General features: G+C 44.6%; 1 protein-coding gene across 7 annotated transcripts in view; it reads right to left on the bottom strand.

The window, feature by feature from the left end:
- Cse1l (chromosome segregation 1 like) overlaps positions 1–12,273 on the bottom strand; it is a 37,727-nt gene extending 25,454 nt beyond the window's left edge. For 2 of the 7 annotated variants that reach the window (XM_063284227.1, XM_006235648.5), the window contains exons 1-4: positions 12,137–12,267; positions 9,301–9,337; positions 4,064–4,158; positions 1,156–1,298 (exon numbers count right to left, since the gene is read on the bottom strand). In XM_063284227.1, the coding sequence (XP_063140297.1) occupies positions 1,156–1,298; positions 4,064–4,148 (228 nt within the window). In that variant the 5' untranslated portion in view covers positions 4,149–4,158; positions 9,301–9,337; positions 12,137–12,267. Of the gene's footprint in view, positions 1–1,155; positions 1,299–4,063; positions 4,159–9,300; positions 9,338–10,950; positions 11,671–11,763; positions 11,854–12,136 lie in introns of those variants that run through there. The other 5 variants (XM_063284228.1, XM_063284229.1, XM_063284226.1 and 2 more) reach the window with 4 other exon arrangements.
- Positions 12,274–15,186: the final 2,913 nt, after the last annotated feature.

Genomic DNA, 15,186 nt, shown 5'->3' with positions numbered 1-15,186 from the left:
GCCAGCCCCAATTGGATGCGGTCCTTTCTAAGAGATACCTTGGTCATGGTGTCTGTTCAACGGATGGATGAGGATAGCTTAAGTGCTCACCAGGCAAGTGTGAGGACTTGAATTCAAGTAAATCTCTAGAACACATACAGAAACCAGACTTATGGCAGAAATACCTGTGATCCTAGCACTCCAGAGAGATGGGGCAGAAACAGAAGCCCTAGAATCCAGGGCCAGCAGAACACACAAAAGAAAAACAAACAGAATGTGTGTCCAACAGGAAAGGCAGGCACCAAGATCAAATGCTGCCCTCTGACTTGCAAATGTGTGCTGTGTCACTCATCTCCATGCACGAGCCCACAGCACCCAGACACACAGAGCTGAGGGCATGGATGAGTAGAGTGCTTGCATAGCGTGAGCACACCCACATGCACGCACACATGCACGCGCACATGCACACCCCTAGATTCAATCTCAAGTACTGAGTAAATCAGGCATGGTGGTGCATGCCCACAATCCTATCACTTAGGAAGTAGAAGTACGTGGGCTAGGAGTTTAAGGCCATTCTCAGAGATGCAGCATATTTTGAGGCCACTGGGCTACATGAGACCCTTGCCTTAAAAAACAAAACAAGGCTATGATGGCACAAGGTATTGGGCCTTTAAAACACACACACACACACACACACACACACACACACACTCGCTCTTTAATCACAGCATTCAGGAGGCTGAGGCAGGTAGATCTCTGTGAGCAAGGCCAGCGTGATCTATAGAGTGAGCTTCAGTCCAGCCAGGGCAACAACAAAGACCCTGCTGGGACATAAACAGATGATTGGCTATCTTGGTTTGTTTCAAGTTACTTTTTTGGAATAGGCTCTCCCGTGCTTCCCAGGCTGTCCTTGTTCTAACGGGAGTGCACCAACACAAGCCATCCCCACCTTACCCACTTTAATCACTCATAACCGGCTTCACATCCCAGGTCTTCCAACTCAGTTAACAGTCTGAATTATGATGTTTGAGGATGTTATATGGAATTTAAATGAAATAACAGGCGTTTTGGAGGAAGACCAAATTATCATTAATCAAGGTCTGAATCTATTAATGGTATTTATATAAGCTACAGAAACATACACAGTATTTGATTATGCCTTCCCAAAATACTTACAATTCTCCAATTCCTTTTAATATAGTTCTTGAAGGTTACTGAAGCACATACTTTAATGACATTATCCTGTGACTTTTCCAATAATGTTAAAAGCAACAGTGGGTAATTCTGATTTCCTTCTACAGATTCGAGAAATTTCTCAGCTGTGAAAGAATATTCATGTTAGATTTATGACAATAAAAATGTTTTCAGTCTATACCTATAATGATCTATACCTATATTTAAAGTATAAAAATGCCAAAAAGGGGGAAGGAAGATTAGATGACAAAGAACAGTTGTCTGAGCACTTGGGAGGGTCCAGGACAGCCCAGGCTACACACTGGACTTTTTGCCAATTGGAGCTACACAATGACATTCTCTCTTACAAACAAAACAAATCAGATACATAAATAGAAACCAACCAACCAACACAAAGATTAGAACATCTTTCCTACAGGGGACACTCGTTTTATCCATTAAATGAAATGTATAGAAGCTTTCAAATGACCTCACTCAACTCCCCCACATCTAACAAGTCTACTAACATGATTAGTCACCCACCCAGAGCTGTAGCTCCCCAGCAAATGGCTAGTGGGTACTGTTCAGTTACATACCTGCCTTCTTCCAGACTATCCTGTCTCAAAAAATATGTGAAATTACAGAGGAAGAACCATGACAGAGGCAGAAACACACACACAAACGCGCACGCGCGCACACACACGCACACAGAGAGAGAGAGAGAGAGAGAGAGAGAGAGAGAGAGAGAGAGATCCAATTTTCTATGTACATCCATACAATTGTTAAACATCTAATCAAAGTGGGAAAGATGCAGACAGTCTCTAACAAGTGCAGGCAGGGTCCTAGTAGGTACAGTCAGATACACAGACTGACTGACCAGGTCTTGTATCACTCTGAGAAATTGGCTTCCCAGAAACAACAGTTTATTTTATTTCTATGCTCTGTCTTGGGGCTTTTTTTAAAGTACCCTCACATTTTAAGGACACATTAAAAAAATAAGTTTTGGGCCGCAGAGATGGCTCTGTGGTTAAGAGTACTGACTGCTCTTCCAGAGGTCCGGAGTTCAAATCCCAGTAACCACATGGTAGCTCACAACCATTTCCAATGGATGTGGTTTCATGCACTCTTCTGGTGTGTCTAAAGATAGCTACAGTGTACTCATATAAATAAAATAAATAAATCTTTAAAAAAATAAGTTTTAATAGTGTTAGCATAGGCTTTCTGGGAATTTCTAAGAAGATTAGAACAATTAATTCTTCCTTATCCAGGAACACATCATGGACATAACCAGATTGTCCACAGAGGTGCTCAGTCGGGTAAGTGTTTGCTGGCCAAGCATGTGAACCTGAGTTCCAACCCCAGTACCCACCTAAAAACAGGGCACAACAGAGCATGTCGGTTACTTCAGTAAGCACAAGTTATCCACCTGTGGCTTGCTGGCCATCCAGTCTAACCAAAACAGCGAGCTCCTGGTTCAGAGATCCTGTTTCAAATTATCACCAAGAGCAGTCAGAGCCCTAGCTGCTCTTCCAGATGACTCAGTTCTGTTCCTAGCACCTAGTAATGCAGCAGCTTACTATCATTTACAACTCTAGCTCCAAGGGATAAAATTCCCTATTCCAGCCTCCTCTGGTACCAGGACACGTACGGTGCAGATATACACATGTGGTGCACACAGACAAAACACACACATAAAATAAATATTTTTTAAAAAAGAGGAACCTCTTTTTAAACCTCTGGCTGCTTTGTGTGCTTATTTGCACACACATGTGCATGATCAAGCACACACAAATGACAGGGGTGATGAGGAGGATGGTAGTCAATATGAGGGTATGAACTCAAAGTGCATTACATACTGACGTGAAGCTTCAAATGACGCTGTCTAAAAGTTAGAAAAAAACCACAGACTTTCCTATAGGATGAGGCTAGGGACATTAACTCAGAAGTAGTTCTTGGCACTGGATTTCTTTTGGAGTGAACAAAGAAGTAACAGGAGGGGGTGAGGACACAATGCAGATACAAACCACCCACATGTTCATATTTCTATTTATTTTATACAGTATTTCCCCCCATTTATGACTCATATTTTCTGAAGACGAAATCACTTCCATGAGCATAACATTATCATGTTCTGAATGTTAGAGGCATTCTGGTTCACGTGGACTCTGATATCAAGAATCACCACAGATTGCTCAAGACCCCCACATTTCCCAAGTTTTTAAAGTTGGTTGCCATCATTTAAAAATGACAGTATTTCATATTGATTTCCTTATTTTTCAAGCAAAGTTATAAATCTGACCATACAAAATTGGCCAGTTAGCCTAGATGTAACATACAGTCCGTTGGGCGAGGGTCCCTTCATATACTTTTGTATCTGAGGTTAAAATTCTAAGTTCAAGCAAGTAACTCTAGGACTCAGACAATGTTAATTAAGTCAAACTACCAAAGGAAGAAGAGAATCATATTCCTGCTTTCATTCATTTACTCTCCTTTTGGGAATTATTCCTATCCTGGTGACTTAGCTTATGCTCCTTAAGCCGGCATCTTTTTTTTTTTTCTCCTTTTCAGAGCTGGGGACCGATCCCAGGGCCTTGCACTTGCTAGGCAAGCGCTCTACCACTGAGCTAAATCCCCAACCCCTTAGCGACAATTTCAGAGAGTTCCTGAGACAAAGCTTTCTAAGCACATCAGCACGTTTTACCCTAAAAAAATGTCAAATAAAAGCTCCTTACTCAACAGTAAATATTCTTCCACGTCTAAGTATTGTAAGTAGCCAGCCATGGCACATAAACCAGGCCTGAGAAAATAAGCAAACATATTTTTTTTTGAATTTACAATCAGGCAGACTGTACAAAAGGTGTCTGCTATGTGTCTCAAGAATCAACCAATCAAGGAACAAAGACATCTTTACCTGGCCGTCTGATGGCAGGGTCAGGATCCAGGGTTTTCTTTAAATACTCTGTCAGTGTCTGAAGATTGGCATCGCTGAGCTCCATGACTCTGAATCTAAAATTAAAAAGAGTCTAAATAAGCAGTCGCTTAAGGAAAAAGTGAGTAACATAAATGAATCCTTTTAAAAAAAGATTTACGTATGTGGGTACACGGTCACTGTCTTCAGACACACCAGCAGAGGGCATCAGATCCCATTACAGATGGTTGTGAGTCACCATGTGGTTACTGGGAACTGAACTCAGGACCTCTGGAAGAGCAGTCAGTACTCTTAACCGCTGAGCCATCTCTCCAGCCCCTAATGAATCTTTTTTTTACTGTTGTTTTCTATTTTGCTTTAGAGCTAGTATTGGTCAGCCCAAAACTTATTAGACAGGATGCCCTGGGACTTGTGCCTCTGTCATCTTTAAAGCACTGAGAGCATTCAGCAGCATACCCAGGTATGAATATTTTTTTGAGGTGGTGGGGGAAAGGATCTTTTTCAGACAGGGTTTCATATAACGCAGTCTTAACTATATGTATAGCTGTTGGTTTTATGTATATGCATGTTTTGACTATGTGTATGTGTGTATGTGCAGGATATACATGATGGGAGGAGAGGACTCCTGTAAACTGTCTTCTGACCGCCACATAACACAGCACACATGCTTCCTACCCATGCCAGTCAGCAAGCAAGTAAAGGCACTTGCTGCACAAGCCTGGGGACTTCAAAGTCCGATATGGAGAACCTATACTCAAAAGGTGGAGGAGTCCTCTGGGCTCCCATCATGTATGTACAATACATTCTTTTTAAAAATTAAATATTATTTTTAAAAAAGCCCAATACAGACGGGGCTGGGGATTTAGCTCAGTGGTAGAGCGCTTGCCTAGCAAGCACAAGGCCCTGGGTTCGGTCCCCAGCTCCGAAAAAAAGAAAAAAAAAAAAAAAAAAAAAAAAAGGAAAAAAAAAAAAAAAAAGCCCAATACAGGCAGACTTCTAGGTTCCAGGCCAGAATGATCTATAGAGTTCCAAGACAGACTGAGCTAAATAAAAAATCCCCTTCTAGGAAAAACAAACAAACAAACAAACAAACAAACGAAACACACACACACACACACACACACACACACACACACACACACACACGAAGCCAGGCATGGTGCCACCGGCCTTTAATCCCAGCACTGGGGAGGCAGAGGCAGGTGGGCCTTTGAATTCAGAGCCAGTTTGATCTACAGAGTGACCAGCCAGGAAAGCACAGAGAAACCCTGTCTCAAAAAACAAAAACAAGGGGCTGGAGAGATGGCTCAGTGGTTAAGAGCACTGACTGCTCTTCCAGAGGTCCTGAGTTTAGTTCCCAGCAACCACAGGGTGGCTGGAAACCATGCAGATAGAGCACTCATATTCATAAAATAAATCTGAAACAAACAAAATATCCAAACCTCAGTCCCATGCAGAACCCACAAAGACGTGGAAAAAGGACACAGAATTGTCCTCACAACCACACACACCATGGCATATGGTACATGCTCTACCCCACCTACCACAGACAAAATACATGTAAATCACAAAACACCTCTGCTTAGGTGTGATTTGTCTTATTCAGCTTTTAGACACAACCACATATACCAGCCAAGGAACTGGGACGATGCAGACTTTTCTAGAAACCCGTATGCCAAATTCTCCTTAGGCTCCTATGTGATGCAGAGGAAAAACCATCTCTGTAAATGTGATAAAGCTGGGTAGGAAGACTTCAAGGACAGGATTCAAACTACATTAGGAACTTTACATTCGTCTAAAGGAGAGGGGGCTGAAGAGAGAGCGCAGCACTGTCTGCTCTTCTGGAGGACCTGAGTTCAAGTTCCAAGACCCACATGACAGATCAACTCTACAACTCCTGTGCTAGGGGAAATGGCTCCTCCTTGGACCTGAACATACAGTGAACAGACCCATACACCAAAAAACCAAAAACCAAACCAAAACAAAACAAAAAACAACTCCAAAAATCCAAAAGGAAAATGCATTCTAGAGGTAAGGATGGTATGGATCTACGCATGCGGTGGACAGGAGATCTTCATTGTCTCTGAATCTCCTTCATCTTCCTAATGTCCTACAATTATTTTATATTTCATACACAACCACAAAGTTTTCAATTATTTTTTATAATCTACTTATTTATTGAGGAAGGGTCTCATTTAGCCCAGGCCTCACACTCACAGTAGTCTAGGATGACCTTGAACTTCTTTCTGCTGCTTCCTAAGAGCTGGAGCCACAGGTGTGTGCCACCACGCCTGGTCTATGCGGTGCTGGGATGAACTCAGGGTTGGTACATGCTAGGCAAGCTCTCTACCAAGGCACATCCCCAGCCCCCATATTTTCTACAAAGTCTCAATAAATTGTTATGGCTGACCTTGAACTTACTTCCTGTCTCAGCTTCCAGATTAACTGGGAAGACTCACTTAAACTGCCATGTACCAAACCTGTAATCCCTTTCTGCAGTCCCAAAACTCCCAAATCAATAAAATGAAGGATTTTATTTTCTTACAGACATGCAATTTCTCTCTAGTCTAAAAATCCCCCCCCAAAAAAATCAATGGACAGGACTTTGTTTTCTTACAAGTTATGTAGCAAACATCTGGCAACAAAATCTGACCTTCTAGGCCAGCAAGATGGCTCAAAGGGTACAGGTGCCTGCCAAGTGGCCTGATGATCCAAGCTCCATGCTAAACACTCACATGGCAGATGGAAAGAACCTAACTCACAAAAGTTGCTCTGACTTCCACACGTGCACATGGCAAGAAATGCTTCACCCCACCCCGCCCACATAAACAGTAAACGTGATTTTAAAAGAATCCTGGCCTAGACTGTCCAAGGGTTCAAGTTTCATTTTTAAAACTCTAGTTAAGTGTGCCAATTTGTTTCACTAAGGAAATAATATGCCTGGGCTGGTGAGACGGTGAACAAGATCAGACTCCGATGGACAACCTCTACGTGTGCATCGTGGCACTATTACCCAATAAATGAGTGGGGGAAACATCAGACCCTACTAGGCATGTGACTAGTAAGTCACATCCCCCCACTCAGTTCTGAAAGACATTTATCTTCTGGAGTAAATTGCCAAAGGAATCTATAGACGACATCTAACAGCTAGAAAGGCAGAATACAGACTACTGGAAAATGAAGTCAGCAAGAATTCTTCAGATTGAGTCACAACTGGATATGAAAAAGTAGGACTCATCTCCAAGCAGGAAACTGAGTAAAGTACCAGAGACAGAAGGAGGCGAAGATGTACCAGAAAATCTACACTGGGTCTGTTGTTCCTCAGACCCCAGCTGGTTAGGAACCTAAATGTATAAACAGGGAGCCAGGGAGCCACTGAAGATTTTTTTGTGAAGACAAGGGTCTCACAATGTAGCCCTGTTTGTACTGGAACTTACTACATAGAACAGGCTGGCCTCCAACTCACAGTGATCCACTTGCCTGTGCTTCTTGAGTGCTGGGATTAAAGGTGTGTGTCACCACGAATAGCTCACTGGAGATTTTAAAGTGGGTGAAATTTAATTAAAGAGATTTTGGAACTTTGAGCTGGTAATGGTTTGCATAACAGAGATAAAGAGGGGGTTGGGGATTTAGTTCAGTGGTAGAGCACTTGCCTAGCAAGCGCAAGGCCCTGGATTCGGTCCCCAGCTCCGAAGGGGGGAAAAAAAAACAGAGATAAAGAGAATAGATAGTTTGAATACTGAGGAGTAATTTGTATGAAGAACTATACAGTGGTTTATATGCTTTGCCATTTATTTCAAACAACAAGAAGGAAGGGAACTCAGGAGTGGCTGACTTACATGCCTAAGTTGATAGAGACAGGTCTGATTCAAATCTGCCTGATTCATAACACTTGTTCTGCTCCCCAGACAGCCTCTAAATATTTCAAAATGACAAGGCTAAACTAAAAGAGGGCAGCCTGGAAGTCAGGGAAAGCAGCAGCAGTAGTCAAGGAGAGTAAGACAGGACTCACTCTTCTAAAGAATAAGATCTTAAGCCACTGTTTTGTTTTGTTGAGACAAAGTTTCACAAGCTATCCTTGATCATGAACAATCCTCCTAAGTGCCGAGGTTATAGACATAAACTACCACACTCTGCTAAGTTTTCATCTTGATACAGACTCAGTGAAAAGACTAATGCCATGTATGTGCAGGGTACCTCCCAAAAGTCAGAAACCATGACCTTCATAAAACCTGCGCTATCTGTGTTCTTACTGTAGTCCTTCCCCTTAGTTATTCAGAGGGTTTAATCACAAAGAAGTCCGAGCTTGAGGATGGGTGTGGCCAGACCTCACTTGGGACATAGATTATGACCCAGAGTTTGATAACACAACCTTAGGATCACTGGTCTTCCAGTGGTGGGCTTATAGGTATTTATAGTCCTACCTGACTTTTATACTTTTATACTGAGTGCTAAAGATTTGAATCCAAGTCCTGTAACTACTGAAGCATTCACCAGCCCCTCAAAAACCAATCTTGGGGGGTGGAAGGATGGCTCAATAGTTGAGAGCACTTGCTGCTTGCTCTAGTATGCTTTCCACACTAGAGTGTGCTGTAGTAGACAGTGTACACTCAAAAACCAACTTGGGGAGGTAAGGGTTTATCTCATCCCCATTGTGCTTCATCAGGAGGGGAGTCAGGGCAGGAGCTCAAGGCAGGAACCTGGAGGCAGGAAGTGAAGCAGAGGCCAGGGAGGGTGCTGTTTACTACTTGCTCAGCCTGCTTCCTTATACCACCCAGGAAATGGCACCACCAATAGTTGGCTCAGCCCTCCTACATTAATTAAAAAAATTAGTAATAACAATCCCAGAGACTTGCCTGCAGGCAACCTGATAGAGACAATCCCTCTTCCCAGATGACTTAGTCAAAGAACAAACCACTCTAAGAGTACACCCTTAGCTCAGCTCCCAGTGCCCACACTGCAACCCACAACCATCTGCAAGTCCAATCCCAGGGAATTTGAGGCCCTCTTCTGGCTTCCTCAGGTTTCAGGGCACACACGCAAAGGTACATATACTCGAACATTCATACATATAAGTTAACACCTTTTAAAAGGCCTGTGTAGTTTAAAAGTCTAGCCTCTTCCTACAGGCCCAACATTGAAAATGAAGGTTTGGGGAACAAACACTGTTTCCCAAACATCTCACAAACACCCATGATAAAATGTCCCAAGACACTTGCCTCTTTGTCTATTGCATTTCTGAGGCCTTCCTTGTATCTGGGGAGAGGGAAAGAAATCCAATAAATGAAAACTGACTATATTAAATGAAAACTGATTATATTAAATGAAAACTGACTATATTTTAAGAGCTTAACATCTACCTTCATCTTAAGTTTTTACAAACTTTTTATCTGTCATGTACACATAAGTGTAGGTGAAAGCCAGAGGCCATCAGATCCCCCGGAGCAGAGGCTGAGGCAATTCTGGCTCACCTGTGGGTACTGGAAACCAACCTTGGGTCCTCTGCAAGACCAATACATGCTCTTGACTATTGAGCCATCTCTCCTGTCTCCTCCAAATTTACCACATGCATTTATTATATGCATGTGTGCCATCGCATTTGTGTGAAAGTTAGGAGACAACATGCAGGACTGAGTTCTGTCCTTCCGCCATGTGGATCCCAATGAACAGACCCAGGTTGTCAGGCCAGGCAAGGGTTACTTAGCATCGACCGACCTTGCCTGGTCTGGCCTTGGCTTTTTTAAAGAACAGTGACTAAGCACACTTTAAGAAAGCTGTAGATTGGCTTTGGGCAGGAACTTGAGCACCTACAGCCTTTCTCTGCTTCCTTATCACAGTAACCCATCACTTTGTATCAAATCCAAACTCCTCACACTGCCAGCAAAGCCCTGCTCCATCTCTCTTCTTCACACAACTTGACTTGGATTTTCCTAAAACACCCCAAATTCCAAGTTAGTTTCTGTCCTTGAGTTTTTGCTTCCTGTTCCCACCATTTTTCCCTGGATAGTCTCTGCTCAAATGCCACCTCTTCGGAGAAATGGTCTTCAGCGGTCACCTCTGTCACTATCTGAAATAATCTCATTCACGATCTCCAGTTAGAATGTGAGCTCCCCAAAGAGAAACCTTGTCCATTTCTGATTCTTCACTATATTCCCAGGGTTAAGTTGAATGACGTTAGTAAACAAATAAGGCAGACTAAAGGAGTGGAAGGAGTTTGCAGCACCATGGAGAGAACAACAATATCAAACAACCATACCCCACCAGAGCTCCCAGGGACAAAACCATCAACCAAAGAGTACACATGGAGGGATCCATGACTCCCACATATGTAGCAGAGGATGGCACTATCCAGCAACAACGGGAAGAAAAGCCTTTGGTCCTGTGGAGGCTCATTTCCCCAGTGTAGGGTAATGCGTTGAGGTTGGAGTGGGTAGGTGAGAGTGGGAGCATCCTCACAGAAGCAGGGGTATGGGGGAAGGGGAAAAGGGGGTAGCATTTGAAATGTAAATTCGTAAAATGTCCAAGAAAAATAAAATTAAAAAAATAAGGCAATAAATCAATTACACAGTTAAAAGTACTGCTCTCTCAATCACCCATTCCTGTGTAGAGTGGTTCCCCCAAAAGCCAACTAGAAACCCAAACAACCTGAGGGGAGAAAATTGCTTTGTACAAATAGAAAAGTGAAGAGTTGAGTGTGGTAGCCTACACTTCTGAAAAGATGAATCTCTAAGTCTAGTCTGAGCTATGTTAAGACCCTTTATCCAAAATAGACAGAGGCCTTCCATGTCTTCACAAAACAACAGGGGCAGCCACCATGGGGCGCACACACACGGAACCCTACAATAAAAAGTTATCCTTAAAGAACTTACATCTGGGGGTTGGGGATTTAGCTCAGCGGTAGAGCGCTTGCCTAGCGAGCGCAAGGCCCTCGGTTCGGTCCCCAGCTCCGAAAAAAAGAAAAGAAAAAAAAAAAAAAGAACTTACATCTGAGCAGAGAAACGTGAGAAACTAGCAGTAATACTACATATAAGGTCAATGCCACAGAGCACATCAAACTGGGTGATGTGAATTGACGAAGTGAGAACTGAGAACTCCTCCCTAAGAGGGGAACTTGAAAGGCAGGGAGGCAGCCTCGCTAAGATGCTTCTAACATCGGGAAAGGAGGGGTCTTAGCATGCAGGGCGGACTGTGAATATGTAAAAAGGGCAGGTCATCGAGGCTATCTCGCCTATGGAGAGACGGATGGCAAATGGTTAGCAGTTCAGGCGAGACCTCTGGGAAACACGGCCAACAGCCAGGGGAACCTTCAGGTCACTTAACCAAATATGCAAGCGAGGAATCTTAAGTCTGAGGAGAGGGTAAAACTGCCATTTCAATGCAACATGTGAGAGAACACGGGCTCCACCCTCAGCATCACCTAATTATTTAAAAAAAGAAAAACTAGAAATTTCGTAGAGGCAACGACTGGCTTTAAATTACACTCCTAGGGAGAGACTAAGTATGCATGGAGACAGATTATCCAACTCGAAAGCCAGTGAGCCTCAGGCAGGGGAAACACCATTTGACTGTAGGTTCCTGAGGTTCTAAGGGCACGAACGTCACAGCCAGGTGAGACCCCCGAGGGCCAAGTCCACTATGGTGGAGGCCGAAGCCTCGCGAAGCCAGAGTGGGCGAGCTCCGACCTCTTTCAGAACCAGGGACCACACCGGCACCGCCAGGTCAGGCCTCAGCGCGTTACACCGCTCACGTTGCGGGCCCCGGCGCGCCGAGAACGGACGCGCGGGTATGACCAATCAGCGACCCGCTACGGAACGAAGGGCGGCGGCGAAACCAATCAGAGTGACGCTGGAGGGGAAGGGGCGGGAGCTCAAGAAGCTCGCGTGAGGCCGAGGCTCAAGCTGCCCTCGGTTCCCGGAGCAGTCAGGGCCGGCCCTGAGGCGGCGTGCGGAAAAGCCCGGGCGCGCGTCCTCAGGCGGAGGCCGAGACCCACCTCCCAGCGATCGTCTCCTCCCTCAGTCACGTCCCCACAGCCACCTTGCTCGCTCCATGCCTCACCTCGTGGGGACGCCGAGACCGAGGAGGGAATCCCAAGCGAGAGCTACAAGCCGACACTACCCACTCCAGCGGCTGCTCCGCCTCACATTCAAACCCTGGCAAAATGGCGCGGCGGCGAAGGTGGCGGCCACAGCGCATGTGCGAGTGAGGCCGCGACGTGGGGAGGGGCCAGGAATGCTTTTGGCCCCACCCCTGCTGCGAGGGCCAATCGGAACCACTGCTCGGTTGTGCGGTGACGTCACAAGAGACCTGCCTTTTGACGCAGGCTTCTGTTTTGGGGTTTGTTTTTTTTTTTTTTTTTTTTTTTTGTTTTTTGTTTTTGTTTTTTAGCGCAGATCGAGGCGGGTTCTTCTAGTAGTTCCTAGTGGCTTTTAACTGTTGGATGGATTGTGCTTCGTCAGAGAGAAGGGAGAGAGCAGAGCGACTGTTCTAGAACAAGCCCAATAAACGAATGAGTAAGGAATTCAAGCGAGGAGATAGCTTGCTTGGTTAAGTAAGTAGTGATGGATGCACAAGCAAGAAGACATGAGTTCAAATTCCCAGCACCCACATAAAAGGCAGGCCGACTATGATTCCGTATCTGGGGAGGTAGACACAAGAAGATCTCTGGGGCTTACTGGCCAGCCAGTCTAGCTAATTGGTGAGTTCCTGCTTCCACAAGAGATCTGGCCTTGAAAACTAAGATAGGGAGTAAGTGAGGAAGACACCCACATTCACTCACACACACACTATTTTAGAAGCCTAAAATGATTTCAGAAGCTGAACGCGGTGACACATGCTTGTTATCCCTTGGCACTTGGGAGGCAGAAGCAAGAGAATCTCCCATTGGGGCTGGGGATTTAGCTCAGTGGTAGAGCACTTACCTAGGAAGCGCAAGGTCCTGGGTTCGGTCCCCAGCTCCGGAAAAAAAGAACCAAAAAAAAAAAAAAAAGAATCTCCCATTTATTTGACTCACCCAACACCGTCTACAGAGAGGCCAGGCATAGCTACACAGTGAGATTCTTTTATCAAAAAACGTTTTTTTTTTCAGACCATGTAATTGGTGGCAACGTAAAGGTAACTGGGATGTTCAGTTGGGCCTTTTTTTTTTTTTTTTGTCTATTTATTTCATGTATGAATACACTGTAGCTGTCTTCAGACACACCAGAAGGCATCAGATCCCACTACAGATGGTTGTGAGCCACCATGTGGTTGCTGGGAGTAGAACTCAGGACCTTGGGAAGAGCCGCTGAGCCGTCTCTCCAGCCCCCAGTTGGCCCTTGAACAAGAGAAAACTTACCTTTTCAAAAGTCAGGAGACAACTGTGTGACTGTTAACCTAGCAAGCACTGGGAAGAGTACGTTGATGGAGGCTGAGGCTTTGTGCAATGTAGTAAGACCAGGCTGAAGGAGGAAGGTCTCAGCAGCCAGCTCGCCTTGCCTTCTCTGTTCCTCCCAGCCACAAGCTTACCCCACGTTCGTTACAGCACTGATATCTTCCCTCTCCCTGGGTCCCATAGTAGCTGGTTCCCTTTGGTGTTTCAGCCAGTAAGAGACAGGCTGCCCAACTTGACATGAATTCCAGACAACAAACACTCATTCTTATAGTAGATGTTTCGTGGGAACACTTAACCCTCAACACGCATGATCTATGTAAGTTTCCCATTAAACTAGGTATTCTATATCGTATCTAGTTGGCTTGTGTTAATTTATGTAATGGGAGGGGCACATGGGTGCCAGTTCTCTCCAGCTTGTGGGTCCCAGGGATTGAACTCTGGTCCTCAGGCTTGGCAGTGAGTGCTTTTGTCCTCAGCCCCCATTATACTGTCTGCATGGCATGTAAGTTTCTGGAATTAACTATCATCCACTCGCAGCCCAAGGGCTCTTACAAAAGAGCTTAGGGCTTCCTGCTCTTCTTCATAGCTGTGCCTCCAATACTCAGAATACTCTAGCTGCTCAGTAAAGATATACTGGGTTTTTTTTTTTTGTTTGATGGTTTGGTTTGGATTTTATTTTTATTTTATTTTTTTAAAGACAGGGTTTCTCTGTGTAGCCGTAGCTGTCCTGGAACTCACTCTCTAGACCAGGCTGGCCTCAAACTCAGAGATCCGCTTGACTCCACCTCCCAAGTGTTGGGATTAAAGGTGTGCGCTCCCGCCGCCGCCAGGTGGTGCTAGGTGGTTTTTAATTTGTGTACCATGTGCATGCAGTGCCCAAGGATACCAGAAGAAGGCATTGGTTCCCATGGAACTGGAGGTCACAGATGGGAGCTGGAAACTGATCCTGGGTCTTCTGGAAGAGCAGTCAGTGTTTTTACCCATGAGGCATCTCTCCTGCCCCTCCCTGCGTGTTGGGTATGCACATAGGTATAGGTGAAATGTCGTGTATAAATAGGCCCTGGATTTTGTTAGAAATAAGTTCAAGGTTCTAAAGAATAAGACCACCATTCCTGTTGAAATGTCTCAACAAGGCAAGACTTTACTTGGATCTAGACCCTAGACTAGAGCGGTGGTTCTCAACCTTCCTAATGCTGTGATCCTTTAATATGCTTCATGTCCTGATGACACACACCCCCATCATAAAATTATTTTTGTTGCTACTTCATAACTATAATTTTGCTCCTGTTATTAATGTAATCATGTAAACATGTAAATATCTCTTTTCCGATGGTCTTAGGTGAGCCCCAGGTTGAGAACAGTTGTGCTAGATTCTAGAGTGCATTGCTCACAGAAATGGAAGAGCATTTGCTAATGCAGGTGGTAGATGGTCGTGCCTTTTCTCCATTGGCTGGTGTCTGACCTCACACTGCTCACTTAGCTAGTTTCAAAAGGCAATAAAGAACTAGGCCTGGTGGAGCCTGCCTTTGATCCTTGTCAAGGCGAGCCTGGTCTACAGAGCAAGCTCCAGGACAGCCAGGGCTACACAGAGAACCCTGTCTCAACAAAACAAAACAAGACAGCAAAAGGGAATAAAGGAGAGAGGAAGGGGTGGGCTTTTAAGTTCCAAGAAAGCAATGGGGCCTTTGCATAAACAAAGGTTTTATAGGGTAAGGAGACTAAACCATTTAAATTA

The sequence above is a fragment of the Rattus norvegicus genome, chromosome 3, assembly GCF_036323735.1.
Source record: "Rattus norvegicus strain BN/NHsdMcwi chromosome 3, GRCr8, whole genome shotgun sequence".
Classification (NCBI taxonomy): Eukaryota; Metazoa; Chordata; class Mammalia; order Rodentia; family Muridae; genus Rattus; species Rattus norvegicus.
This window is presented reverse-complemented; position numbering and strand designations above follow the sequence as displayed.